The sequence below is a fragment of the Eschrichtius robustus genome, chromosome 1 (genome assembly GCF_028021215.1).
Source record: "Eschrichtius robustus isolate mEscRob2 chromosome 1, mEscRob2.pri, whole genome shotgun sequence".
Lineage (NCBI taxonomy): Eukaryota > Metazoa > Chordata > Mammalia > Artiodactyla > Eschrichtiidae > Eschrichtius > Eschrichtius robustus.
In genome coordinates, this window is record NC_090824.1 from 82,298,584 (window position 1) to 82,326,136 (window position 27,553).

The 27,553-nt window shown below is 43.3% G+C and overlaps 1 protein-coding gene across 1 annotated transcript; it reads right to left on the minus strand.

Moving 5' to 3' along the window:
* Positions 1–1,817: 1,817 nt before the first annotated feature.
* GREM1 (gremlin 1, DAN family BMP antagonist) lies at positions 1,818–14,506 on the minus strand. Its single transcript, XM_068548812.1, has 2 exons — positions 14,340–14,506; positions 1,818–5,760 (listed from the first exon to the last, which is right to left on the minus strand). The coding sequence occupies exons 1-2, from the start codon at positions 14,504–14,506 to the stop codon at positions 5,205–5,207; spliced, it is 723 nt and encodes a 240-aa protein (XP_068404913.1). The 3' UTR covers positions 1,818–5,204.
* Between the last annotated feature and the right edge of the window lie 13,047 nt (positions 14,507–27,553).

Consider the following 27,553-nt stretch of genomic DNA (forward strand, 5'->3'; position numbering starts at 1 on the left):
AGCCCTGGGCATGGACACAGCCCTATACCTGATTTGGCTTTCTAGATTCCCAGTAATATGTTGAAGCTTTTCAACGTCGTTCCCCCCCACCCCAATTTCATTCTGTAGTCTCTTTTTAAGCTTTTTGTTTAGCCTATGGCTTGCCCCAACTGCTATCTACTGCCTCAGGCAGCCACAAAAATAATCAATTGCCTCTGTTTTCAACAGGGCTTTTCACACTTGGCAGTTTCCAATTAGGTCAAGTAAAGATACCTTTGCAAAGGGCGGGGCGGGGGGGGGGCCTTCAGGGCCTGACAGGTCAAATAATTACAATTCTCTGGTATTTGGCTTTGAAAGAACTCCAATCCCATTCTACCTGTTCCAGTGGCTGCCAGATTGCTGGTATTCACTATAGTTGCCAGCTGTTGGTTTTCAAGTCTTCTATGGAACTGGAGAGGGCGATGAGAATAGGGCAAGTTACAGTATCAACAGTGCTCACTGTTATTACAGAGATTCAGCTTTTTCTTCAATAAATGCTTCTCAGACTGCTGCAAGCCTTAGGTTAATTTCCAGAGTTCTAAACATTTTTGCCAGTTTCTCATTGCTTTTATGGAGGAAAACATTTTCAAAACTCCTCACTCCCACATTTTTGCTGATGTCTTATTACATGCTTTTTTTGACACCTAGAACGCATTTGTTTCCAATCCCACTACCTTTTCAAACCCTGTCCAGCCATTACCTCCTAGGTGTGAGTGTGGCTTTTCTGAGGGCACTGTGTCCTTGGTCCTTGCTGCCTTCTTTCCCCTCCAAGTCCAAGGAGGCCATGACAGAAAGAGAGGTGGCAAAGAGGCTTTGAATGCTTCAGAGCTGGGGCTCCTGATGACGCCATCTACAAACTCAGGGTGCCCTTCATCATTAGATGAAATAAGCAAGAGTTGGATCTATTTTTAGACTGCTGCATTCTATCCTTAAAAAGAACAAACTGGTAAGTTGAAAATCTCACAATTTTCCATAGTGTTGAAGCGCACAGCTACTGCAGTAAGACTTATGAGTTCACTACCTCCTAACAGTGATGATAATGGTATACATATCGTTGAGTCACTATGAAAATTAAGTGGAAAACAAAATAAAATCCTTGACAGTGTCTGGCATAAGCACTCTATATATAGTTGCTGGCACTTTCATTATCACTGGCAGAGTACCAATACATAGTATAAATCCTGTATTGTACATCTGAGTAGAAAGGGACCTCAGAAACCCACTCATTCAATTGCATATCCAGGACAATAAGTCACAATGCTGCAAATCCCTATCAAATGATATCTAGCATACGTTTTAATATTTCCAAGGACAGGGAGTTGATCATCTCAAAGGCAACTCATTGCATTGCCGAATCACTCTCATCATTAGAAAGCTCTTTCTTCTATTGAGCCCAAATCTTTCTCCCCCTTTTCCCTTGAACACCTCAAAATAAAGCTATTATCTTTCCAGTGTGACAATTCTTCCACTATCTGAAGGCTTCTCAGAAGCATTCTAACTCTTCTTTCTAGCTCTGGGGAAGAGGCTGGTACTTTCCACTGCTCACCAGATTTCCCCTGCCTCTAATTGCCATGGCCTGAGGTGTCCTCCTGAAATCAAGTGGGACCTGGAAGGTCTGAGTGGAGAAAATAAATTTCCTTTCAGATCACAAGAGATCTCATGATCTGTTTTCTACCTCCCTTCCCATGACAAGTGAATCCCTGCCCCAGCCCTGCCCTGTGAACATTACCAGTGAAACACACACACACACACACACACACACACACACGCAAACAGAGAAGAGGTTCAATTTATTGATTGCTCTTTGGGAAAGGTTATATAGAACATTATTGGGGTGGAATTAAATTCTAGTCACAGATTCATAAAACGTTGCTTTCAACCCAATTAGCTTTTATGAGACTATCAAATCCCCTCTCATCCTCATAGACAGCAAAGGACCCCAATCATAGTCTTCATAAATTTGTTGTTTTAAATGATTAAAGCAGACATAATACATAATGCAGTTGATATTATATATATTGAGAATGACAAATCAGTAGAACTACTTTCACTCTTCAGCATTAACTGGTGATTTATAAATGTTCTGTACATACATTTTTTATTTTAGATTTTCTCCTTAAAGGAACTTGTGAACTATTCATTATTATCTGCTATTTATTTGTATACACACATTTTAATTCTTCCAAAATAACATTTAAGATCTTTCTTAAATTGCCTCAGTTAACCTTTAAGGAACATTCAATTAAAAAAATAAAAGCTCAGGTCTTGACTCTGTAACACACGTTCAGATGTGTCAAGATTTTGTTTCCCTCTGATAAAATCCTCCAACAATATACAATGCGCCAGCCTCTTCTTTGCTCAACTCAGAGGAAGTCATATAAAGGAGAAAAAAAAATGCTTGAAATCACAGTGACCAAAGGATTTGAGTTAATAATTACATTAAATAACCATAACTTTCTGATTAACTATTCACATTCCACACAGTGGAAATTATCCTTTCCTCCAGATTTTTCACTTACATTTTTAACTTTGCAGAACTACAATAACAAAAAACAACTTACAGACTTGCAGGATGTGTTTTTCTCTTTTAATGCCAAGCACAAAGTGTACATCATAAAATTCATATTTGGTGTTTGGCATTATTTTAATAGGAAGATCTAGATCACAAATATCTTGCCATAAAAAATTCTACTATAGTAATGAAAAAAACATATCATTACATCATCGGTGACTCCAATACAATATGTAACAGATATGGCACTTTCAATAAATGTTGGAAGACACACGGGACTTGGGCTAGTCTTAATGTAGGCACAATAAGAAAAGCAAACATTTCCCTCTTTGGCTAGTGCTGTGCTTTTAGGGCAGTTATGCTGCTGATTATCCCAGTGAAGCTCATTTTGAGGAAATTCTCTTTACTTAAGCCAAATCCAACTTACATGCAAGACTGTGGTACAAGCTACTAAAAGAAGATTCCTGCTGCCAACTGAAGTCATCTCTTTTTAACAAAACTGCATGCTTGTGGCAGAGTTAGAACAAGAGAGATTCGGTGTCTGCTGGTTCTGAGCGTCATTCTTCCTCTCTAGTGTGGTTTTATATTTTCAGCTCCTTCCGCTTTTTCCTCTCCCCCACCCTCACAATTCTAGCTTAGCATTTGCATGCTTAATTAAATCCATTCTGTTTTATTGTTGGGAGGACGTGGATGACACAAGGATTTAGGGCAGGGGCGTACGGTGTATGTGACATGCACAGACTATGTGTTTGCACAAATTCGCCTAGTGTAGAATCATCAGTAGTGAATTTCAAAGTTTTAAAACTAGACCCAATATTTCGGGTGTTCAAGATGACTTCTGCCTCAAAGTATGGTTCCTATTTATTTGTTAGTAGGGAGAGCACTGGACCAAAACAAAAATAAAATAAAAGCAGCCTCTTTAGTTGCATTGGTTCTTTGAATGCTGGAGCCTTCATGGGCAACTGAAACACAAGTCTATGGTGTTTGTTTCTCATGTTCCACATGACTTGGCCGGTGAGACTGAGAGGATGCAAGGCAAAAAGAGTATCGGGGGTGTGGGGTGGTTTACATATAAAACCTCAGGCTTGAAGAGAGCAAGTTGTCCAAATCCAAAATGCAGGAAGGTTCACCCACCCTGTGCTTTGGCCATCAGATAAATACTAAATACGCATTGCAAATAACCTAAGTTTAATCAGGGAACAGTAGTTTCCAAATGGTTACAATGTTACATAAATCCTACCAGCTGTAGGACAGCTAATGCACACAAATACTCTGATTTCTTAACTGGGGGTTCCCATTAGACCCTTCAAGGGCAAAGGAAGAAGGGCTGGTGTATCCCTTACTTGTCCTCCCTGACGTTTGGCTACTCCTTAGCCAGAGGCAATCTCCTTCCTTTCCTTACTCTCCAGCTCAATCTCTTATAGATGGTTAAAACAAAAAGACCCCAAATATACTTCTTTCTAAAAAGGAGCAGGCCTAAACTCTCTTATCTTAGCCTGGTCCTTCACTGTCAGGTACATTCAGCAGAGGCAGAATCTTTACAATACAGGGTTGTGGCTCTCAGAAACATGACACAGGAATAATGAACTGGGAAAGAGGTTTATACCCCAGCCGAAAGGAGAGATAATAAGACCTTCTGCTTATAAGGGTTTTGTCTTTTTCCTATTCCTGTGGGGGGGGGGGGTTTCTGAACTACATCTTTTGTCCATCTGAGGGGCAAAGCAGAAGGGGCTGTTTTGGTTTCGCTCACTCCCTTGGTTCTGAAAATAGGAGTGGTCAATGTTTATGTTTTAAGTTTGGTATTGGGTTACAGCTAATTTCGACAGTCACAGTGACTCACAAAGTTAATGATTTTTTTTGGCAATTTCATTTCTCCTCTGTTCCCTTGGGTTCTTTAAATACCAGGAAAAAACTTGCTAAAGCATGGGTCTCACCGTGTTTGGGGGTTGGCCTTTCCAGGCTCTGCACATGTCCCTCCTGAATTTTACTGGGCCAACTGGTGCTCACCTGCCATCTCTCCCTTCTCTCAATCCTCTAACCTTCCTGCCCTACCAGCCTCCCCAAGAGTCTGAAAGGTCTTCCCCAAATAGGAAACATTTGCATCTGTGGTCAAGCGAGTTACTTTAGAACCTCTGGCAGGTAGGGGACTAGACGGAAATAGTCACTGAGATCCTAAGAAGGGATGGTCTGTGACAGGGAAGAGGAAGGGGGAAAACAAGCACAGGTTGAAATATCCTTTCTAAGGCCAAGGCAGCACTAAAACAGGTCTCTTGCCCTCAGAGTAGCCTCTTCCATTAACATTCATTCTGAAGCGAGGTTCTGGTCCCCAGGAGGGCACATGGAAGACCAAGGCAGAACCCGACCACAACCCTGCCCCTCCAAGTGTGCCTCAGGTGGTGTGGGCTTTCTGTACCATCCCGCATGGAAGCAGATACGTTTACATAATAGGAAGTGCCCTCTAGCAGAGACTGTGTTTCCTCTGGTGTCTGCAAACACCCACAGGGACCCACGCACACTCATGCACACAAACTACGCACTAGCAGGCTCCTGGCAGGAGGCAGCTGGAGGTTCTTCTCGCCTCTAGATTTAAGCCAAGTAAGAATCAGGTTGATTTAGGTCTGGTTCTGGGCCCGCCTGGGGGCTGCACCCCAAGGACAGGCTGGGTAGGGCCGGCTTAATCCAAATCGATGGATATGCAACGACACTGCTTGACACGAGTGACCCTCTTCTTCTTGGTGGGTGGCTGTAGTTCGGGGCAGTTGAGCGTGACCATCATGGTGGTGAACTTCTTGGGCTTGCAGAAGGAGCAAGACTGAAAGGAGCCTTCCTCCTTCCGGATGTGCCTGGGGATGTAGAAGGAGTTGCACTGGCCATAGCAGAAACGGTTGATGATGGTGCGGCTGTTGCAGCCCTCCTCGTGGATGGTCTGCTTCAGCGGCTGGGTTTTGCACCAGTCTCGCTTCAGGTATTTGCGCTCGGTCACATGCAGGGCCTCCTGGCTGGACTCCAGCACTTCCTCCCCGGGCACGGCAGTGCCCCGCCCCTGGCCCCGCCCCCGGTTCCTGGAGCCAGGCTGCTGGGGAGACTGAGTCTGTTCCGAGTCGTTGTGCTGGGCCTTGTCTGGCGGGGGGATGGCCCCTTGGGACCCCTTCTTCTTCCCTTCAGCAGCCGGCAGCAGGGTCCCCAAGAGGAGAAGCAGGGCTCCCACAGTGTAGGCCGTACGGCTCATGCTAAAGGGGGGGAGACACAGAGAGGAGAGGCATGAAAAATGGAAAAGAGAATTCATGAAAACATTCGTAAAACAGCTAATGTTTTATCAGGCACTTGCTAAACACTTGACGTAAACGATTTCATTTCCTCTCACGGTATCTCCGTGCATTAGGTACTGTTATTCTCGTTACCCTCTGGGCCATTAAGCCATGGAGGAGCTTGCCCAGGGTCAGCCAGTGAATAAGCCAAGATGTGAACTCTGTCACTTGTCCTCCCAGGGGAATTGCTTCCTGGCTTCTGACACCAACTACGTTTGACTTTGTATTATGGTCACTGAACTGGATTCATTCTTTTTTTCTTTTAATTGAAGTATAGTTGATTTATAATGTGTTCGTTTCAGGTGTACAGCACAGTGATACAGTTATATATATTTCTTCTTTTTCACATTCTTTTCCATTATAGGTTATTACAAGATATTGAATGTAGTTGGGGTCCTTGTTGTTTATTTTATATATAGTTATTCATTCTCGTACTTGACAATACTTGGTAAGTTCCTACTATGTAAATAGATGAAGTAGCCTTGCCAGCCAGAGGGCTCATCTGACAGGAAAGGGTCTCACTCTTTCTCCCTGACTGGCCTGAGCCCTTCCTGAGTTCGCTTGGTTGGATGCTTATGAGATGTTCGGTGTTATCAGGCATCGGAAGGAGATGTGTGGAGACCAGACGGAGGGAGAATCCTTCACAGGAAAAGCACTAGACGAAAAGTCAAGACTCAGCTTCTAGTCGAAGTCCTAGGATAACAGCTTGCTTTCTGACCTTGAGAAAATTTCACTTTACTTTTCAATAAATGACTTTATTTAAGCAAAGATACAAACACCTCATATCCCCAGATATGTTGTTCAGATCAAAACTGACGTAAAACTGAAAGCGATTAGAGAACTAACTAAATATGGTGGTACTGCAGACAGAACAAATTACTTTACCAGAAAGATTGCGTAATTCATAAGATTCCTGGATCACTCATTCTCATTTTTAAACTGGGCACAGATATTCATTATATCATTCTTAATACCACGATACACACTGTTCTACTTTTAAAATAATGAAATATGTCCTTCACATATGTGTGTGTATATAAAATTTAGAAGGTAGAAAATGGACACGAGAACAGGTATGTGCAAATATTTACATTAGTAAGGGCCACAGACATGCTGAATAAGTTAATGATAATGAATTATTGTGGCTGGGTCTGGAGTTAGATATGGGTCAGTAGGAACAATGGCATATGAACAATGGCAAAAAAAAAATTAAATAAGGGGAGTGGAGGCAAAGGGAAAACTGACAAAAAAACCAGAAAGCAAGGATGGAGAGAGAACAAAGTGAAAGGAGTGAGGAATGTAAATCAGAGAAAGGAGGACTATTCTAAAGCAGGATATTCAGGGAAGGTGGGGCAGATAGAGGAGGAGGAGGAGCTTATTTTTCAAAAGAGGGTGCAAGAGAGAAGCATCAGAGTCTTAAGATTCTCCTGGGACAGCGCTTCTCAAACCTGAGTGTGCAGACAGTCACCTGGGGATATTGTTAAAATGCAGATTATCATTCAGTAGGTCTGCCTTTCTAACAAGCTTTGAGCAGCAAGACCTGTAGCACCTGCAGCCACGGGGCACACAGGGAGTTGTGAAAATGTGGAGGGATTTTCTTCTCAGTGAGTGCAGTTTCAATTCACAGCTTCCCTCCTCAGGCCATCACACCAAGTCTGACCTGAATCCAGAGGTTTCCCCTGTCTTCCACGCCCACCACAGTTCTGAACCCGAGGACACAGCTGTGAAGCACCCAGGTCCCTGCTCCCTTCTGTCCAGCAGTGTGACACATGATAACCACTAAATGCAATTTAATAGTAACCTCACCGTGGTCCCCAAGGAACTCTCCAAGTTGGTATTAGTAGCTGGGGCAGTTACCCTTCAAAGACAAAGGCAGGGCGGAATCTACATTCTCTAAAGGGCAGCCCCTGTAAGTAAAGACCATGCAACCCTAAGGATAATGTCAAATTAAGATAATTAAATATTAAATTCAGAATATTCTTAAATGGCACCATCTTTTAAACATTAACCTAATACTTTGGGGCAAGTTCAAATTTGGAGCTGATAACGTGACATTTAGCTCCTGCTCTGACTGTAGACTCCCTGGCTTTTGTCAGTTTATGTTACGGCATCTTTGTTCTTTAAACAGAGCATTTTTTGCCTCAACAACAGCAAAAAATTCATTTCCTTGTTTTGTCTTTAAAACATCGCTCATGAGGAAAGCCCAGTTATAAAACACTGCTGATTTTCTCCAGAGAGCAAGACAACTCGAGCCAGGACGGTCCAGTCTCCTGGGCAAACATATTGTGAATTCAAGAAGCTTTCACAAGTTTCTGTTTTTATTCAATTCCATGCCAGGATCTAAACTAAAATTCAGTCTCTGCCCATTTCCAAGAGGAACACATAAGACAGCCCTAGGCCTCCACCTACCATCTTCCCCATCCCTCCTAAAAATGGCCTCCAGAACAATCCAAGCCCCCAGAGCAAGATTGCAGAGCCAACATCACAGAGGCCAATCTGAGACTTGACTGGGAAGGTATATTGACTGCATGGGAGAGGTTCAAGTCATGGGGCCAGCCATACCCACAAACATCTATCCAAAAAAATGCAATTTTCTTTCTCTACACCACTTAGGACCTTCTTTATACTCAGCTTTCCCTATCTGGCATTTCCCATCCGTCATTAAATAAATACCGAGTCTGAGAGTCATAAGGGCTTATTCATCACCTCTTCCTCCATGCCTGGCAGAGTAGATGCTCTTTTGTTCAATGAATGATTGTCATGGAACACACTGACCGACAGAGTTTCTGTTCTTTGCATTTAAAACGCCTTCACACATGCTGAAGATCAGCAGAGTCTAGCCTAGGGAGCTTCTTAATACTTCTCTTCCTTTTTCCAAAAAAACTCCAAATACCCACTTCTTTTGACCTGGTCCCATGGAGAACACCATAGGGTTTATATTTCCAATTAAAGCCATTGTATTCTCTCACTTCGTCCCAGCTTACCCTTTCCTTTCCCCTCCCCTCCCCGTGTCCTCAAGTCCATTCTCTACGTCTGCATCTTTTTTCCAGTCCTGTCCCTAGGTTCATCAGAACCATTTTTTTTTTTTTTTTTTTTTTAGAGAGAGAGTGGCATGGACATATATACACTACCAAATGTAAAATAGATAGCTAGTGGAAAGCAGCCACATAGCACAGGGAGATCAGCTCGGTGCTTTGTGACCACCTAGAGGGGTGGGATAGGGAGGGTGGCAGGGAGACGCAAGGGGTGGGGGATATGGGGATATATGTATATGTATAGCTGATTCACTTTGTTATACAGCAGAAACTAACACACCATTGTAAAGCAATTATACTCCAATAAAGATGTTAAAAAAAAAAGTCATTGTATTCACTATGGAAGAAACCAACAATAAAGCAGTACATTCAAAATTAGTCAACTGTGGTTTTCTGTTTTAATTTGGACTGACTTCCTGTTCCTATGGGAGTGTGCAAACCCCATGAGAAAAAGGGGTCTAGAGTGACAGACTTTTTAAGAAAAGTAAATTTTTCTCAAAATTTATTAGGTGTGAAAAATATTATGAAATGGCTTTTCATTTTCAAAAAGCCCTACTCTTTAAATATCTTCAGCTTTTGAGTTCTTAAACCTTATAACTGGTTATTTGGAGAGAGGGGGAAAAACAACCTTAGGGATCTCAGTCAACAGAGACCTCAGCTTCTTAGAGAACAAAGTGCTCTGAAGGACTCTTGCATACCCCACACAAGTCAGAGGGAGGGGGATGAGACCTATAACTGGTACTAGAACCAGGGCTCTGTCAAGTCACTGTGGTCAATCACCCAACCTCCTCCACACCAAAATGATCTTGATTACTCATTGAACGAAACAGGGCGGTTGTGTTCTTGAAATCCCAATTGTGTTGCCACCAAATAATTTGCACTCTGTAAATATCACAGACGTGGAGGAAACCAAGAAAATGTAAATTCCTTGAGGATAATTCTTTTTCCCATCAACACCTAGCAGAGTGCCTCGTTATCAAAAATGAATCCAAAGGCTAATCCAGATTTAGGTCTTATGAATTATCATCCATATCCAAACAAGAGCTGAAAACATTTCTGGTAATTTGCATTCATGAAATGACCCACTCACATTATTAAATTAAAGCTGCATCTCATGGACCCAGAGTGCATCAGACACCCACAAAGACCTCCCTTTATTTTCCTTTGCAGACAATATTCTTTTCAAATGCTACCTCAACTTCCCCTTAATGTATTTCTGCTTCTCCAACTAATGTGATCATGTTTTCACGATGAGTTTCTCTGCAACTGTCTCCCACCAGCAAGACCCACCCACCCCTACCTTTTTTTTTTCCTTTACCACTGTGCTCCCCTCTAATCCATTTGTCCCAGAGGACATAGATACTCTCAAAGCATGTCTCCTCTACCTGATGCTTTCCTTCAGGTTGCCCCAAGTGATCAACAGCAAACATCTGCACAAAGATAAGCCATATCAGCCACCTCTGTCCTGTGCAGGTCATGGTGATTTATTCCAATCTTCGCCAGGCTGTAAGAACACAATCATGTAATTCTGGGGGATCAGAAATAAAAGTGTTATGTGTAACCTGTTTCTAATATTCTTGATGTCTTTGGGAAAGTTTAGGCCAGCTCCTTTCAGCACTCTTCTTGCCGTATTTCTCATTTTAGCTAACCAACCTGCTTGTATTCAGTTAAATGGAGTGCTGAGTGGGATAAACAGTGAGGAGACAAGGATCAGCAAGCCAGATGTCTGTGGCTGATCAATTCCTCCTGATGAACTGAATTTTAGAAAGCTATTCAACAGGCATGACATCAAATTATTCCCCAGTATTAAAAGAAATAATGGAAGTGACAGCACAGGCTCTAAGTGCAGGCCAGGTTTTAGAAGACCCTATTCCTATTTCTCGGAACTAAATCTTTGAGAAGGGCAAAGGTTGTTTTTAAATTGGATCTTTAATTTTTAAAAAGATAGTCAACTTTTAGAAATTGAGCAGAGAAGCTCTTAAGAATATACTGCGTTGATTTTTTTTGTTTTCAGACAATTTGCACCAAAGGCAAACTAGTAGAGGATAAAGTCTCATCCTGTATGTATTGCAAGTACCATAACTGTAATCTCCCTATTCTGGAGACCATTCAGGCTAAGTCAGGCTGGGGCCCAACATCATATAGGGCAGAGAGGAGACCACCTAGTAGTTAAGTATCTCAGGAGCTCTCTAGGCTCATCCGAAGATTTTTTGGTGAAGTTAATGATGGTATACAATTCTTGTGGTCAACAGGACACAAGTTAGAAAGCAATAAATGTTAAATGTTCACTGAGCAGCCCTATTGAGAGTCGGTCAAGTCATAGGTTCTATATCGTAGTGAAAGATGTGTGTTGGTCCCTGTGTGAGTGGGATTTGTGATTTCATTTCAGAACCACCTTGTGGTACACGCTGATGTCCTATAATGTTACTGCCTCTCCCAATACCACCACTAAGAGCCACCTCTATTTTTTAAACCCTATGCCAGGCATTATGCTCAATTCTGACTGAATTTTATAATTGATTTTTCACAACAAAATATGAGGTAGATAATATCATCTTCCTTTTACCGACCAGGGAATCCAGACTCTGAAAAGTTGGGAATTTGTCCAGGGTCACACAGCCCCTCACGGGAAAGGCAGGGTTTGAGCCCCATTCTCCCTAGCCCCCAAACACATGTCCTTAACCTCTATTCTATGGACACTCAGCATGGTATTTAATAAGGGACACATGGACTTGTTTCTAATGCAATCAAATTTGAACAATACTGTGACTCAAATAATTCTCTATTTTGTTCACATGTAAAGAAAAAAAAACCTTTCTGGTCCCAGGAATTATTGTTGTACTTTGTATTTCTAAGAGCATATGTTAAAACTAAAGACAATTCCTTGCAGATGTCAGACATAGGCTGATAACACTGGCCTGATTTGTGCTTTCAGTTGGATGCTACAGTCACCTCCCCTACCTCCCCCACTCCTTTTACATAAAAGGTTTAGGTTTTCCCGTCTGTCCTACACGCTCTATTCTGCACAGCTTTGCTGCTCCACAGCTTTGCTGCTGACAAGCGTTTCTTGGGAGCAGGGTTTGTGGCATAAAATTTCGTGGCATTGTATCACTTTTCACACTTAAACCTTAAGATTAGGGCTTCAGTTCAGAAGACAAGGCAGGCAGCTCTCATTCAGAGAGGTGAGCATGTGATAGGTTTCTATTCTCCCCTGTGTAACCGTTCACATAAGTCTATGTTAGCCAACTTGGATTTCCCATAGATCGTGCATGGGTTACCAAAACATTTCACTCAAAACGAACTTTTAAGAAAATAGAAAACCTGTGAAATTACAAAGTTTACAAAACACTTTAATTCCTACAATGACCTGGGGGTTAAACACACACACACAGCCCTACACACAGCAACTAAGTTCTAAAGAGCCCTTAAATAATTAGTTAATACTAACAATTTGGAGTGTGCAATTTACCCAGTGATGGTAATCAAATCACCTATTACTGTAGGATGCAGTGTGCCGGGGAGGAGATGAGAATCTGTAGTTTTTTAAAATATTCTTCTTTTCCTCTTTGCTTTGAAAAGTCCATCCTTTCAAGTCCTGCATCCCAGAAAGAGAGGCAGAGAGAGAGAGAAAGAAGGGAAGGAAGGAAGGAAGGAAGGAAGGAAGCAAGGAAGGAAGGAAGGAAGCAAGGAAGGAAGAAAGAAAGAAAGAAAGAAAGAAAGAAAGAAAGAAAGAAAGAAAGAAAGAAAGAAAGAAAGAAAGAAAGAAAGAAAGAAAGAAGAAAAAGAGGGTGCTGGAAAGCGGAAAGCCCTGGGGTGAAAGAAGACTCCTCACCCTGGGTTCAGGGTTATCTTAACCTCTTCTCCGCTATTTATTTAACTTGTGTGTACAGCCAAAGGGAAGCCACTACTCTGGGGTCCCTGGGACAGCTTAAATCCCTGGTGACTCACTTAACACAATAGATTGTTTTAATCAACTCGTGTCCTGGCACCATCTCGAAGGGGAACATAAACAGACGCGCACACCGCTTGGATCTGCTCTTTCCAGCGGGAGATCCAATTACCTACCGATGGTCGCCTCTCTGCCCTTGTAACATTTAAGAAGAGATTTTTAACCCCTAACTTCGAGGCTATATTTCTGTCTAAAAGAGGAGAAAGCAGCACCCAGATTTGACCGGGGAGCCCCTTCGAGCCAGCTCTGGGCGCGCTGGAAGGGCTTCACTGGAGAGGCTCCTGTCTGCCCCCTGCCTCGCCCGGGGGGCCGTCACCAGAGCCCTGCGCGGGGAAACGCCAGGCTGGGGCGCCCCCAAGGCAGAGCTGGGATCCGAAGACAATGCCAAGCCAGAGCGGTGGCGCGTCTGTTCTTCCTAAGCCAGAAATCTACAAATAACTCCGGCCGGCAAGGTGACGGCCCCGACACCCCACCGCCCCCCGGCCTTGCTCCGTGAGCTGCAGAGGGGTCAGCAAAGTGGCGGGGGAGGACGAGGGATGACCTGGGCGTCCAAGCCCGGGGACCAGCCTCCCGCCGCCAGTCCCGCCTAGTCCGTCTCTGGGAAGGCGCGGCGAGGTGCAGGCAGGGGCCTCTCGGACACAAATTAAGGGGTACCCGCACAAGTGGGACCCGGCAGGTTGTCACTGCCCATCGCCCGGACGTCCGCGGTTCAGCCGAGAAGCGCATGGGGCAGGGAGAAGCCTAGAAGAGGAAACAGCGCGCACGAGCGCGCAGTCAGTGTGTGCGGTGTTTGCTATGTGAGCACCGCGGGCTCGCGGGACTAGGCGTCCGGGACCGCGCGCCTCACTGCAGCTGTCCAGTTACCTGACCCTTGGGTTTCCGCCACGGCGGAACTCCGCAGCTCCGCTGGTGCACGAGTCTCCATCTTGGGGATACGCAAATGCATCGCTGATTCTCAGGATCCACCACCTCACGGCAGGATCCCTCACGGCCCTCCGACGTGCGCGCCCCGAAGTCCCCAGACCCAGCGCCCCGCCTCAAACAAATGGGACCCTCTCGTTGCAACCTGCCCCGGCGTTTGCGGTCGAGCTGCAGGTCCCCGCAGCGCCTCACGGCTCCCGCTCTCCCATTATCCCTCTTCTCCTGCGCTCTGGACTCACGGACTCTGCGCCCTCACCCAGCGGGCGCGACTGGCAAGCGCGGCTGCCGAACACACCAGGAGCGTATTAGCGGAGCTCCGAGAGGTGGAAGTGGGATGCGGGGCTCTTGCTTTTGACATCCTCTTTCCCAGTCTTGCCCGGCAGACCGCGCAAGGTGAGGTCATGGCAGCCAAGACCTTGGCACGAAAGACCCCGCGATGGTTCTTCAGGGTTCACCCCAGGGATCGCGGGGCCTCGGCCTACGGCAAGTCTGCACGGAGCGGGACGCGGCAGTCGTTTGCCGACCCTTACACACACACACACACACACACACACACACACACACACACACACACACGCCCGCGCCTCCGCGCTCACCTGTCAGTGCTGTGGGCCTTCGGGGCCTGCGCTCTCGACGCGTGGCGCGGTGTGCGGCCGCGGCACGAGCCGCCCGGGCTCGGCGCGGGGTCAGCGGGACGGAGAGCACCGCTCTTGCTGCACACTAGGTCGCCCGGTCCGCGGAGGGCGCACCGAGTGCTGGGCATCGCTCCGTCTCCCATTTAAATGCCGGCGGCGGAGCGCGGCGCCCGGGTCCGCGCCTCTCCATTGGCCAGGCGCCGCCGCCGCCGCGGGACCCGCTATCCGCCCCCTTTCCTGGTACTGCCCCCGCCCCCCGCACCCCTCCTGCCTCCCCGCGGGGTCCCCTCTCCGCCTGCCTCGCCTCTTTGTCTGCTCCCCCCGCCCGGGCCGGCTGGGAGAGGTCACCCCAGGGAACCGCGCCTGGAATGCACAGCAAATCACATTTTCCGCTCCTGTTGGAGGGGGAAGCGCGGGAGGAAATCCCCCCGGCTCCCGGCCCCTCATTCCTCCTCTGCCCCAGGCCTGGGCTTTTCCTCTCGCCGGCTCCGCTCCGCCTGCGTCGGCCAGGCGACGCTCTCGGTCCCGGCGACTGCTCCGGGAAGAGCAAGACCTCCGTGGGATCGCGACCAATTAGGCGATCCTTTCCCCGTGGAGGGAGCGGGACTGCAGGGCGCTCTGGTTGAGCGGTCGCCGCGGCTCTGGTGCGGCTCCGCCCGAGGCCCCCAACTTCGAGGGCGCTGACCCCTGCGCCCCCGTTAACCCCGGCGGGCTCGCCGGCCGCCAGCAGGAGCCTGTCGCCAACATGACACCCTCTTGTCCTCGCCCGCCACGGGTTCTTTCAGCTCAGATGCCGGCGGCCTCGGGTGTGAGTGTACAGAAGGGAGTAACGGGGGGCAGAAAAAACCTAAAAGGACCCTAAAAAATTCTAAAATGGAAAGTCAAGCTTCCCATTCCAGAGCCATTTTTAAAAGGGAGAGAACAGTCGCTAGGAGAGAAGAGGTTTTCCGTAGCATGTTAAAGTTTAATAAATCAAGAAAATAAAACCTCAGACGAGGAAATAACTTCCCAGAAATGGAAAAGAAAAACTTAACGTATGTGAAAAACCCATGTCACGTTCTGTGTTCATTCCGGAGAACCCGATAAGAGTGGGAACATACCAAGCGCAGAAATATGTTTGAGAGATGAGCGAACACTTTAATTTGTTCTCTTAGCTTGGAAATTGGTTCCTCAAAGAGGCTGTAAAGTTTTGTGTGTCGAAGTTAGAGCCCGTGCAAAAATCAACTCGGCTGCAAGGTCTGCAGACCAGCTCCATCAGCGAGGTCAAATGATGACTTTGAAAAACATCTGTTACAGAAGGAAATCTGAAGGTGTTTGTACTGACCACAGCAAAATAAACAAGGCAATGAAAGCCATCAAAAGGTACTTATGAGACATTCGTGATTTAAGTATTTGGCTTAAGAAAACAAAACAAAACCCCCAAACGGTGTGTTTTCCTGTTTTGTTTTTGTTTTTGTTTTTCTCTCTAGGCAGGCATTAGGGGGAGGGGGCAAGAAATACTGAACTTCTACTAGATACTGCTAGGAACTTGAAATCGATTTTTCAAAATAAATCAAACAAGAAGGAAGCCTGCATTAAATCAATATCTAGAGAATCTTCATCATCTGAATGTTTTGTTTGTGCAAACAGCGGTTTCTATCCATGAACTCAGTGCTGCACTTTAAATGTTTTCAATAATTTTTTGTTAAATCATCCCGTGAGCTATAGTTTGTAGTTGCCTGCGAGATGCAAACATTCAGTAGGGCTCAAAGACTTATCTTGGTCAAGTGGGCTGCAGGAGAGATACACAGTCAGAAATACACAAAATACGCAGTTAACAGCCCAGCCAAAGTGCACCACCAAGTCCTAGGAGCCAGCTGTTCTCTCCCTGTGTAAACTATTTCGCCAAAGAAAAGGAAGCATATTTTACAAATTCATTAACTCCTTCTAATCTAAAATCAACGCTTTAGTCATGTTTTTTTCCCAAAACTCACATGAACTGCTCCAAATAAAAATACAAAGAGACAAGAGCTTACCTCCTACATTGGAAGTAATTGTTTAAGAGCCCCGACCCTGTGGTTTTATATATCCCATCTTTTTCTCACCATCTCTATCTAGTAAATGTTGTTCATCTTTAGGATCCCTCCTCAGGAGGCTTCTCAGACCACACTCCCTACAATAGAAACATCCTGACCCCCATCCCACCAGCCCACAACTCCTGCCCCATTTCACTGCATCTTTTTTCTTCATTGTCACTTATCTCTCCCTGCCACTAGAATGTAAGCTTCATGAAGGTGGGCACTTTGTCAATCTTGGTCACTTTGATTACACGAGTATATAGAATACAGAAGTATCTAACACAGAATTGGGATTCAATAACTAGCTGTAGATTGGGAATATTCAGCACATGCTCACTCGGTAAGATTATCAGCTGAGCCAAGGCTGGGGATATAACTATCATGCAGATGGTAAAGACGGGCCCTCGTCTCGCCGTTTATAGTCTAGTATGTTGGTAAATATTTATCAAGCTTTCTGCCTCACATTTGTGTTTCCACAGCTCTCAACCAGTCATTGCAAACCATTATCCACTCAGGATGAAGGCATAAGAGTAAAAACTCTTCAGACCTCTTTAACCATAATTACATAATTGAAACCTGCTCTTAGTAAGAGAGGGAAGAAGTAGAATGACTCCATGTAGGCAAACTTAAAATTTGAAATCTGAGATGCCTAAACAATAATCACTAGATTATAAATTTCACTTACAGAAACCACTTTCAAATTAATTTGAGGCTCTTGTGAGAAGTGTTGGTGCTACTGGCTTGTAAAACGAAAGTCCGTTTCTCTTGTTTTGCTCTCCTATCTAAATATAAAAAGTGTTTCTCTCCATCTAACTCACAAGATGCTGAAAGGGGGCTACTCTCAAGATCTGGAGAAGAAATCTGAAGGCCTTTGTAGGGAAGTTTTTGCTTAGATCTGCAAAACCTATTTATGCCTGTTCCCTCAGTTGCAGAGACCGTGTATGCCACCTTGCATTGACTTAAAAAAAGAATAAAGATCTTTACCCATTTGGAACTGACCTTGTATGGCCCTCTTTAAAAAAAAAATGTGATAATGAACTTGACAATGATTAAAGAAAAAGATATTTGCAATGGTCAAATAACAGTTAAATGATTCGTATCCAAAATGGATTCCTCTTATAAATTAACAAGAAAAAAACTCCTCAAATAACTCTGTAGGAGTTGGCAAAGCACATAACCAGGCATTTCACAAAAGAAGAAATCTGAATAGCCAATAAACATGAAAAGGTGCTAGATTATACTAGTAAATAGTGAAATGCAAGCAGAAATAAGAAGGTACCCTTGTTTATCAAGCAGATGAGCAAAGATTTAAGTCTGTCCGTATCCAGCATTGAAAAGAGTATGGAGAAGCAGGTAATTAAATGCATTGACAATAAGACTGTAAATTGATACAACCATTTCAGAGAGTAATTTGTCAAAATGTGATAAAATTAAACATGTACCTAGTATACCATCTAGCCATTCCACTTCTAGGCAAACACCTTATAAGAACTTGAGCGCACGTATGAAGGATAGAAACTTGTGTGAGCACTTCTATTGTGGTTTGTTTATAACAATCTTAGTGCCAATTAACAGGAGTAAGAGAAGGCATAAGAAATTATTTTATTTATATAATAAAATGCTATACAGTTACTAAAAGGAATGGACTAGAGTCTTCTGTTTCAACACACAGCTCAAAAACTTAGTGATATTTGAAAAAAAAAAAGCAAGTTGTAAAGTGATACAAGCAGTATGACACCATTATGTATATTTTATAATAAACATATAAAACAATAGTATAAATTGTTTATGGAAACATATGTTTTCATGTAAATACATAAATAGTGGATTGGAAACCAGACCCTTGACGGTGCCCACCAGAATGGAGTAGGGGATGGGGTTGGACTGGGGATAGAAGACAAAAGAGATTGCAATTTTATAATGCTTTTGAAAATTTTATTTTTAAAAAAATCTTGAAACTAATATGACAAAATGTTGACAATTTTCCTCTCTGGGTGGGGGTATGTGGATATTTGTTAGATTATTCTCTTTACATTTTGGTTATTTTTAAAAATTTCTCAAAGTTAAAAAAAAAAGGCTCTGATCTTTCTATCGTGATTTCAAGAGTGATTTTGATGCTCATTTGGGCGCTGAGGAGTTTTCCTTCCTGAGTGTGCTCTGTAACCAGCTCTAATCAAGGTAGGCAGCCTTTCAGAACACATACAAGCCCTTACTGGGGTCTGTATGTCTGCAGATCTGTCTGAGGGTCAACTCCTGACTAGTCACCTTGCTCTCTACACATAAGCAGTAAAACGTTTACCAGTTGTCTGTATATAAAAAAATGCGTGTGAAAATTCTGAACAATGCTGCCAAATGCAAGCATATGAAAGGCTGAAGCATGCACATTTTAATACAGTTTGGACCTAATTCTAAACAAGTATTTATTGTGCACATTACACGTGCAGTGCAGTCTATAAAAGGCGAAAGCATAAAAGTCCTTCCCAGTCAATATGTAGGCACAGTGGAAAACACACTGAACTGGGAATCAGAAAAATCAGAATGTCCCGACTCCTCCTCATAGGAACCGAGTGTCCCTGGGTTAGATATTTAAACCTTCTACCTAAATTCAATCATCTGTGTTACAAGAATGGGAATAATACCTACCTCTGGGTGGATGATGGAACTAAGTAAAATAAGCTCCATGAAAGGGCCAGACATGTAACAGACACGTAATAAACAGTGGTGTCTGTATGGATATTAGAGTTCAATTGGGAGCTCAACCAAGACAATGAAAGTATAATATCAGTATGGGTCGTGTCTTATGAGTCTTAATTTCACAATGCATAACGCAATGGATGCCAGATAGTAGGTGGTTGATAAAGCTACTAAATGAGTACTTGCAGAGGGGAAAGGAAGAAAGGGAGGGAGGGAGGAATGGAGAAAGGGAGAAAGAAACAGAGGAAGGAAGGGAGGAGGGGGAGGGAGAGAAAGAAAAGAAAGGGAAAGTAAAGAAAAAGAAATGAAAAGAAGCAATCCCATTCCAGTAAATGGCACAGTGACTTCTATTTTTGGTAAAACCAGTGAATGGTATAAATACCCCACAGAGGGGCTCAAGCAGAACAGAAAACCCTTCTGGCGCTCTTCTGCCTGTGTCCTAAGAATCACTTTAAACCAAAACTTAAAATCCTCAGGATGTTTTCACTGCAGTGACAGAACTTGAGAAAAAGAGGCCAGAAGATGCCTGAACGTGTAACAAGAGTCTTAGGCTGAAGCTCCCCGGCCGAGGTCTGCCGGCAGAGACATGGGAGTGAAACAAGACAAAGGCAGAGACAGAAATGTATCTCAGCAAAAATTCACATCCCCGGTGCCAGAATATAATGGAACCTGCTGAAAATTAGGCTCCCATCTTTGTGTGCAGACTAGGTGACTTGTTAAGTCTGAAAAGTTTCTATTTGTTTTGAGCTCTTTGATGTGACCTCCCTCTTGGAAAAAATTGGATGGGATTTTAATCAGTTATTGATTTCCTGCTTTCCCTTACTGTTTGAACTGCTGTGGGTCTTCATTTTCTAAATCTTTTTTTGGGTACACTTCCCAAGAAAAGCTCATTCTACTGCAAATTTTAAATGCTGGCGCCTTGGAGAAGATCTACTGAAGGTGCTTATTAAACTGAAGTTCTCCGGGTTTTACCCCATTGTCTTGCACTGCCCTGTTCCTTCTTTTACTTTTGGCTCATTTAATTCACTTGCAGCCTTTGTTCCCTCAAGATCTCTGCTATTTACTAGGAACTATGTTTTAAGATTTATCTTTTTTTAAGGCATGGAAACATATACCTGATTTTGCTCTTGCTATAACTGTCCTAATAAGTCACTTGTTCTGGTTCATTACATTGAAAAAAAAAAAGAGTTTATAACATTACAAGTATATTATAAACTCATCCTAGAAAACTTGGAAAATAGAGAAAATACAAAGAAATTTTCCATAAGCTCACAACCTCCCCCAAACCACTATTTACACATATACAACACATACACACACACAATCCATATATACATATATGGATTTACTTCCAGTGATATAAAGTGTGTGTATGTGTGTGTGTATCTTAAAGTTGACTTTTATTAACTACTTAACATGTACCGAACACTAGGCTTTACATACATGATCTAATTTAATCTTTATTACAGTCCTATGAAGTTGCTTCTATTATTTGCTCTCTTTGAAGGTGAGGAAACCGGTGTCCAGAGAGGTTGTGTAACTGTCTCAAGGGCACACAGCTGTATGAGGCAGAGGAAGTATTCACAGCCGGCTGATTCCTAGGCCCCCTCCACTTACCTTCCACACCATACACTGTGTAGTTAAGAGTCTACACTGCACACTGTGTCAGAGCTGGTATTCAAACACCATGATCACTCCAAAAAACAGCACCCTAAATGCCAAGCGATTTAAATAATTCAATAGCTGGTATTGTCAAGACATTGGTTATGTAAGATATGAACATATATATGAGAAATATGAGTTAGATTCTACATGACTTTACTTATAAAAAATTCTGAACACGTGGTCATTGAAAACTCAGATATGCCCTGTCTTCTTGGGGTTTCATATGAAAACTGCTTTACTGCAATTATGATTGTTATTTGTGCCAGACAGTATCAGTCTGTTTTTAAAATTAGGAGCTCATCAATAAGCTCAGTGTTTGGGGGTCTGCTCAGGGCAGAGAAGCGCCAGGCTGGAGGTAGGAAAGTATATTCAAGACCTACTTTTCCCATCTAAAGATCAATAGAAGCTCATATGTCAGTTTGCACTTGGCTCACAAAGCGTTCAAATTTAAATCTCTTTTAAGTCATGGTAACTTCTTCACTCCTTCCCTCCCTAGCTTAAAAGGTTGGATCATCTGGAATATGATTTCTCATTCCTTTTTAAAAGAAAGACAAAAAATGTAAACTGTGGGCTCCTCGCTGCTTATGTCAGAGTAATACACGTGTGCTTTATATAAACTAACCGTTTGTCTATTAATGTTTGTAAAGCTTCGTAGACATAAGGTATTTGGGACACACTCTCTAGAGAAATGTGGTGCCTTTGGAAAGAGGATCAGAGAAGGAAGAAACCAATGGGAAGAGAAAGTCCTTTATCCTCACATCCAGAATGTGAAAGGACATCTCCAAACTGCATTTCCCCCTATATTGAAGGCCATGGCAGGAGCAGGAAACTTCCAAGGAGACTAGGCAGCCTGGCCTATAATGTTGGTTTCTAGATTCCATGTTACTTGTCTGTGTGCCAAGAAAGAGAAAAATACAGAAGACATACTTTGGACTGGACAACATGGCAGTGTGTCCCCAGGTACTGGCTTGCAGATGATCTCCCAGAGGTTTCCTGGTGACCGGTTACCCCATCAGCCTGAGTGGTAAGGGGATCTCAGGATCTCCCAGGGGCATGTGTCTACCTGCCCACAGGCCCACCATGTTGTAGGGAAGTGCAGGGCTGAGCACAGGCTCTTAAAGACTATAAAGCATGGACAAAACAAAGTAGTGAATATAACAAAAAAGAAGCAGACTCACAGATACAGAGAATAAACTAGTGGTTACCAGCGGGGAGAGGGAAAGGTGGAGGAGCAATATAGGGATAGGGGAGTAAGAGGTACAAACTATTAGGTATAAAATAAGATACAAGGATGTATTGTACAACACAAGGAATATAGCCAGTATTTTATAATAACTATAAATGGAGTATAACCTTTAAAAATTATGAATCACCATATTCTACACTGGTAACATATAAATATGTACAGCAACTATACTTCAATAAAAAATACTGTCAAGCATGGTTCTTAGTCACTGTTGCGTAGAGCCAAAAAAGAAAAACTTTCTGAAAATAAACCATGATTCCTGCTGCAGCTACTCTGCTAGCCAGAGAGATCTATGGGTCTGTGGACAGATTAGGATGTACTTTCCCTCGACACATCTCTGTGGCCACCTCTCGACACCAGCAGCCTCAAAAAGCCTGCCTAACCAAAACCTCAGGACACTAGCCTGAGCCCTTGTTAGGTTGCCAATATTCTTGAAAGGATGGAAGGGTGAGAGGGAGGGAGAGAAGGAGGGAAGGGATCACACCTTTTAAATAAGAAAGAAAAATTATTTCAGAAAACAACAGCTTCCCTTAATTGGTACCTAAACTTTGGCTCTGTCATTCTAAGTGTCTATATTAATAGCAGTGATTGCTATGTGAGCTCTGTGCTGTCAATCTAGGGAAAAGAATCTTGCCCTAGGAAGAGGAATTTCAGAGTTATAGAGTTTGCTTTTGATACAAACATTTGATACAAAGTTGCACAAATACAGCAGAGGAGGGTGGGAAAGGAGCTGCAAGTGTCCGCTCCTGCCCCTGGGATGCTCTCAGTCTCACTTTCTGCAAATCCAACACTTGAGCCAAACTGGACCAAGGGCTGGTCCCCGAATACATACCCAGATCCCGGCTTCCAGGCTTTTGCTCCTGCTTTTCCTTCCACTTAGAATTTCCCACCCTCACATCTTTCTTTTAAATTCCTACTTCTACTTCAAGGCTCCTTTTCAGACGCTTTAGCATTTTCTGTGATTCTAGTCCCATTTTTACTTTGTTTTAGTTGCATGTTTATTTGACATATTTTGTCCATGGAACACAGACTCCTTGAGGTCTGGCATCATTTCTTTCCTCATCCTTGAGTTCGCTGTGGGTCTAGGGCTGTGTGCTGAGCAAAGAAGTTACTCACTCAGTAGATGTTTGTTGAACTGGAAGCAAGGATTTCACTTAAAATAAAGGAGGCTGAGTTGACTCATAACAAAAGTGCCCCAAATCTCCCTATTGTTTCAGTCTTCTGTTTTATCCCATCACCTGTGGGAACTCTGTCAGAAGTACTAAGCGCTAGCGTTCATCCACCAGCTAGTTGCTGGTGGTGGCCGTTAAGGTGCTGAGTTCGAATCCACCCCATCTCTTTGCTGCCAGCACCCCACTCCAGGTCACGGACATTTCTCTTCTGGACAGATGCAGTGTCTTCTTTACTGACTCCTCTCCTCACTTCCACCGACGCTGACACAGAACTGTTGGAGTCAACTTCTTAAATCACATACCAGATCATGTTGTTCCCCAGCCTAAAAGCTTTCTTCCTAGCTCTTACTGAACTTGTACATTATTCCGTTTGTTAGCTTGCCTCGTTTCTGTCCGTCTCCTCCACAAGCTGTGTGAGGCAAGAACCATCTCTGGTTCCCTGTCTGCCTGGGCCCTAGCATGGTGCTTGGAATATAGTAGTTGCTCACAGACATTTGTTGAATGAATAGATAAAAAGCGCGGAGTTATTATCATTCTCCTTCACTTTAGAAACCTTGCGCTACCTCACATTTTCCTGGTTTCTGCACTTTGCCTGGATCTCACTGGACAAACGAGCGTGGTATGGCTCTGGTTCTGAGCCTTCCAGTGGAACCTCAGTTCTTAGTTTTGTTGTGGAATCAGAGAGCACATCCCTGTGCTCTGTGTGTACCCCACCCGTTGAGGACCAGCCAGCAATGATGGCACAGACTCACTCTGGGAACTTCAACTGCATCCCAACACCCCTTGTAAAACCAATCATGAGACAACATTCCAAGGCCCCAGAGAAGTGAGGAAGTTTCATTGCCTGCCAGATAGGATAGCATCCACTCCACTAAAAATATCACGGTAAAGTTTTGTGAGAAATTAATAATACACTGTTCCTCTTGTGTTTGGGGCAGACCTTAAAGATTTGCTGTAGGCAGATATTTTTGTTTTCTTAGCCTGATGAAATAGGGCACAAAAGAAGAAAGCGATATTGAACGAGAGAAGGGACATTTGTGCATGTGGCCAGAAATGATGCACATTTTGCCACTGATTTTATTTTTTACTCTTTTTTTGAAGCACGGTCTAGTAAGTACACTTTCGGGGCATCCATATTTCCAAATGCCTCTTCCTTTACTCTTTTTTTTTGGCTGCATTGGGTCTTCGTTGCTGCATGCGGGCTTCCTTTAGTTGTGGCAAGCGGGGGCTGCTCTTTGTTGAGGTGCACGGGCTTCTCATTGCGGTGGCTACTCTTGTTGCAGAGCACGGGCCCTAGGTCGCGTGGGCTTCAGTCGTTGTGGCGCGTGGGCTCAGTATTTGTGGCAAAATACTCAGTGGCTCAGTAGTTGTGGCTCACGGGCTTAGTTGCTCCACGGCATGTGGGATCTTCCCGGACCAGGGCTCGAACCCGTGTCCCCTGCATTGGCAGGCAGATTCTCAACCACTGCGCCACCAGGGAAGCCCCCTAGTTCATCTCGAGGAGACAGGATATAGCGACAGCATTTTATCATGGTTGTTGTGGCTTCTGAAAGCACAATTCCAAACCACAGGAGTATCCAATGGCCATTTGGAAGGAAGTGGGCTAGTTAGAAAGGTCTGGGGTCTCAGAAATAAATTCAGGTGATGCTAAGGCATATTTTTCAGATCTGGTAGAATTTTGTGAGACTGACTGTGGTTGGGTGTACTTTTGCCCACTGCTCACGCAGCAGTGGAGTGCCTGTATTCCACCCCCTCCTCTCCTGGCCTCTTACCTTCACTCATTCTCACACTATCTCTGGTCATAAGTGTGGGCATTGTTTCCCCAAATGGACCATGCAGCAGAGTCATTGGAGGGACTTACTTTTTTTTTTTTTTTGATTCTCAGAGCTTGCTCTAGACTATTTAATCAAAATTTCCTGGGCTAAGGCCCAAGAATCTGTATTTTTACAACATTCTTCAATGACTCTGACAAGTAGCCTGGATTGGAAATCACTGGTGTGGCGGAAAGAATTCTATTTTCCCCTAAACTCAACCACCAACTGCCTAACCAACTTTAGACAAGTCACCTCTAGGACTATCAGGAAAACAGAAGAAATGACACCTACATAACAAGGATGCACAGAATTAAAGGAAATTACATACGGGATCAATCCTCACGGGTATTTAATAGGCCAAGTTAGTTAATACTCTGCTGGTGACCTAGAGGCTTCCCAGAATCTTTTTCTGAAATAGTGTTTAGCTTCCTCTTCTGTGTTTAATTCCTTATGGAACTTCATTTCTCCCTTTGTCAGTCACTAAGAATAAGGCCATATGTAGATGAATCATAAGACCATTACGCCATGTGTTCTAAGAGCCTTCCAATTTCATTGCTGCAAGAAATGCTCAACATTTAATGCATACTGCTTCTCGCTATCTCTTTCCAAATTGCCAGTACAGTTTCCATTTCTGGGAAATTACATAGACATGTCTGGATCCAACTCTTTTATCTTTGCATTTCCAACTGCTCTGTTTTCCTTCTTTCTTCCCATCAAATTCTCATATTTTGACAGTTTTAAGACCAGCTCTTCCTTGATCTTTTCCTTCCTATAATATATTGAATCGAAATGAGCCCATTCTCCTTGGTGTGCCTTCTCTCCAAACACAAAATATTCTGAAGTTCAGATTCTCTGTCCGTGAGTGGGTTAACATCACAAAAAGTGTGGTTTCCTCCATCATAAACAAGAGTGTTTTAAATGAACTCTGTTTCTTTCCTTCCAAGCATCACAAAAAGGTTGGGACAAAATGAAATGAAGTTTCAGTAAGAAAAGTTACATGTTAAAAATAGTGACAAGAAAAGTATGTAAATTGATTCAGGAGAAAGAATTTGTAAAATGCTTTAACTTAAAAGGAAATACTCTGGTAGACATTCACAATGAATCAGGAGGAAAACACTCTAGCCTCTTGAAAAAAGCTGTTACACTGTTTAGTATTGACAAAATGTATAAAAAAATAAAAGCCCTTTCCTCTAATGATGTGAGGGAAGAAGACAAACTGCATGTGAGAGCATCTGATCATACATACTTCATTGGGGAATGTGTACCCACTTGATCTGAGCATATTAACAAGTATAGTATTAGCTGCTGACAGTGTTTTGTATTGAACACACCCATTTGTAAAAATAAAAGAAATACTCTATTCACATTTTCAATTCTCCTCTTTATTAAAAAAAAAACTGCAATGTGGTTTGAGTTGTGAATCTATTGAAGACAGCTTTGATGAATCAACAGTCAAGACGTATGTAAAAAGTGATTTGGAAAATTTCTTCTGGGTTATGGGAGGGGTGGGTAGGACATTGGGGCATCTCTCCACACTCTTTCTGGCTTTTCCATTGGTCCCTTTCACTCTCTAAGTTCATCTGCTGTTACAATAAAAATAACTCCCTCCCTCCGATGCTAAACTCAGAGTTTTCTGGGGGTATGATTGACTAATTGAAAAGTAATCTGACCATTTTGGATAATGGGTGTCACCTGGATATGATGATGATTTCCCCATCAGACACTCTAAAATAGCATCATCCAATTTGAAAGCTTCCCAAAGCTGTGGAGGACAAATAAGGTAGCAGCCCAATCCAAATCTCAATCAAAAAAAGGACAAAGTATAGTGAAAAATGAAAAAGAAAACCCTCCATTTTCCACTTTTTTCATTCATACCATTGTACAAATGGGGGAGATGGCTCTTACGTCAATACCAATGATAAAGCTTGAGTCTGATTACATCTTTGCTGCAATTACTCATTTTCTTTAGAATACATTTTTTAATTTTATCAAACAAGAATGTTGTTTTAAAAAAAAAAAGTAGTTGAAAATTCCACAGTCTTCTATTTGGCCAGACTTTCTCCTGTGGAGCTATTATAAAATGATGAACTGATGGCTAAACTGAGATCAGGTCAACGGGCTCTACTTGGACCTTTGACAGAGCATTCAACAGACCTGTGCTTCAGCCACTCCTAGATGGACAATATAGATTTCCTGATGATTTACTTGACAGAGTGGAGCAAGGAAATGTGATGTGGACTACCTTTACTTCTAAGAATAATAGCTTATGAATGCTGGCCTAAATTTGTATATCTATTAATCATGATGATTAACATTTAAGATCTCTTATGTCAACACTGTGCTAAGTAGTTGAAACATTGGATGTGGTCAACTGGCACACAGTATTTAGTCCCATCACCTTTCATGCGCCTTCTTGTATAGCAGGCACTGGAAACCTCAAAACTGCATTTGCTAACTTATGGGCAGTGAGGATTCTGGAAGCAAAACAGACCAGATAGATGCACTCCCACAAGTTTTGGAAGAGGAG

Excerpts from the sequence above, each read along its gene's own strand:
- GREM1 (XM_068548812.1), bottom strand. The coding sequence starts at position 14,506 with ATGCCCAGCACTCGGTGCGCCCTCCGCGGACCGGGCGACCTAGTGTGC. Across the intron at positions 5,761-14,339 it reads AAGGCCCACAGCACTGACAG|CATGAGCCGTACGGCCTACA; the intron begins GTGAGCGCGGAG and ends CCCCCCCTTTAG.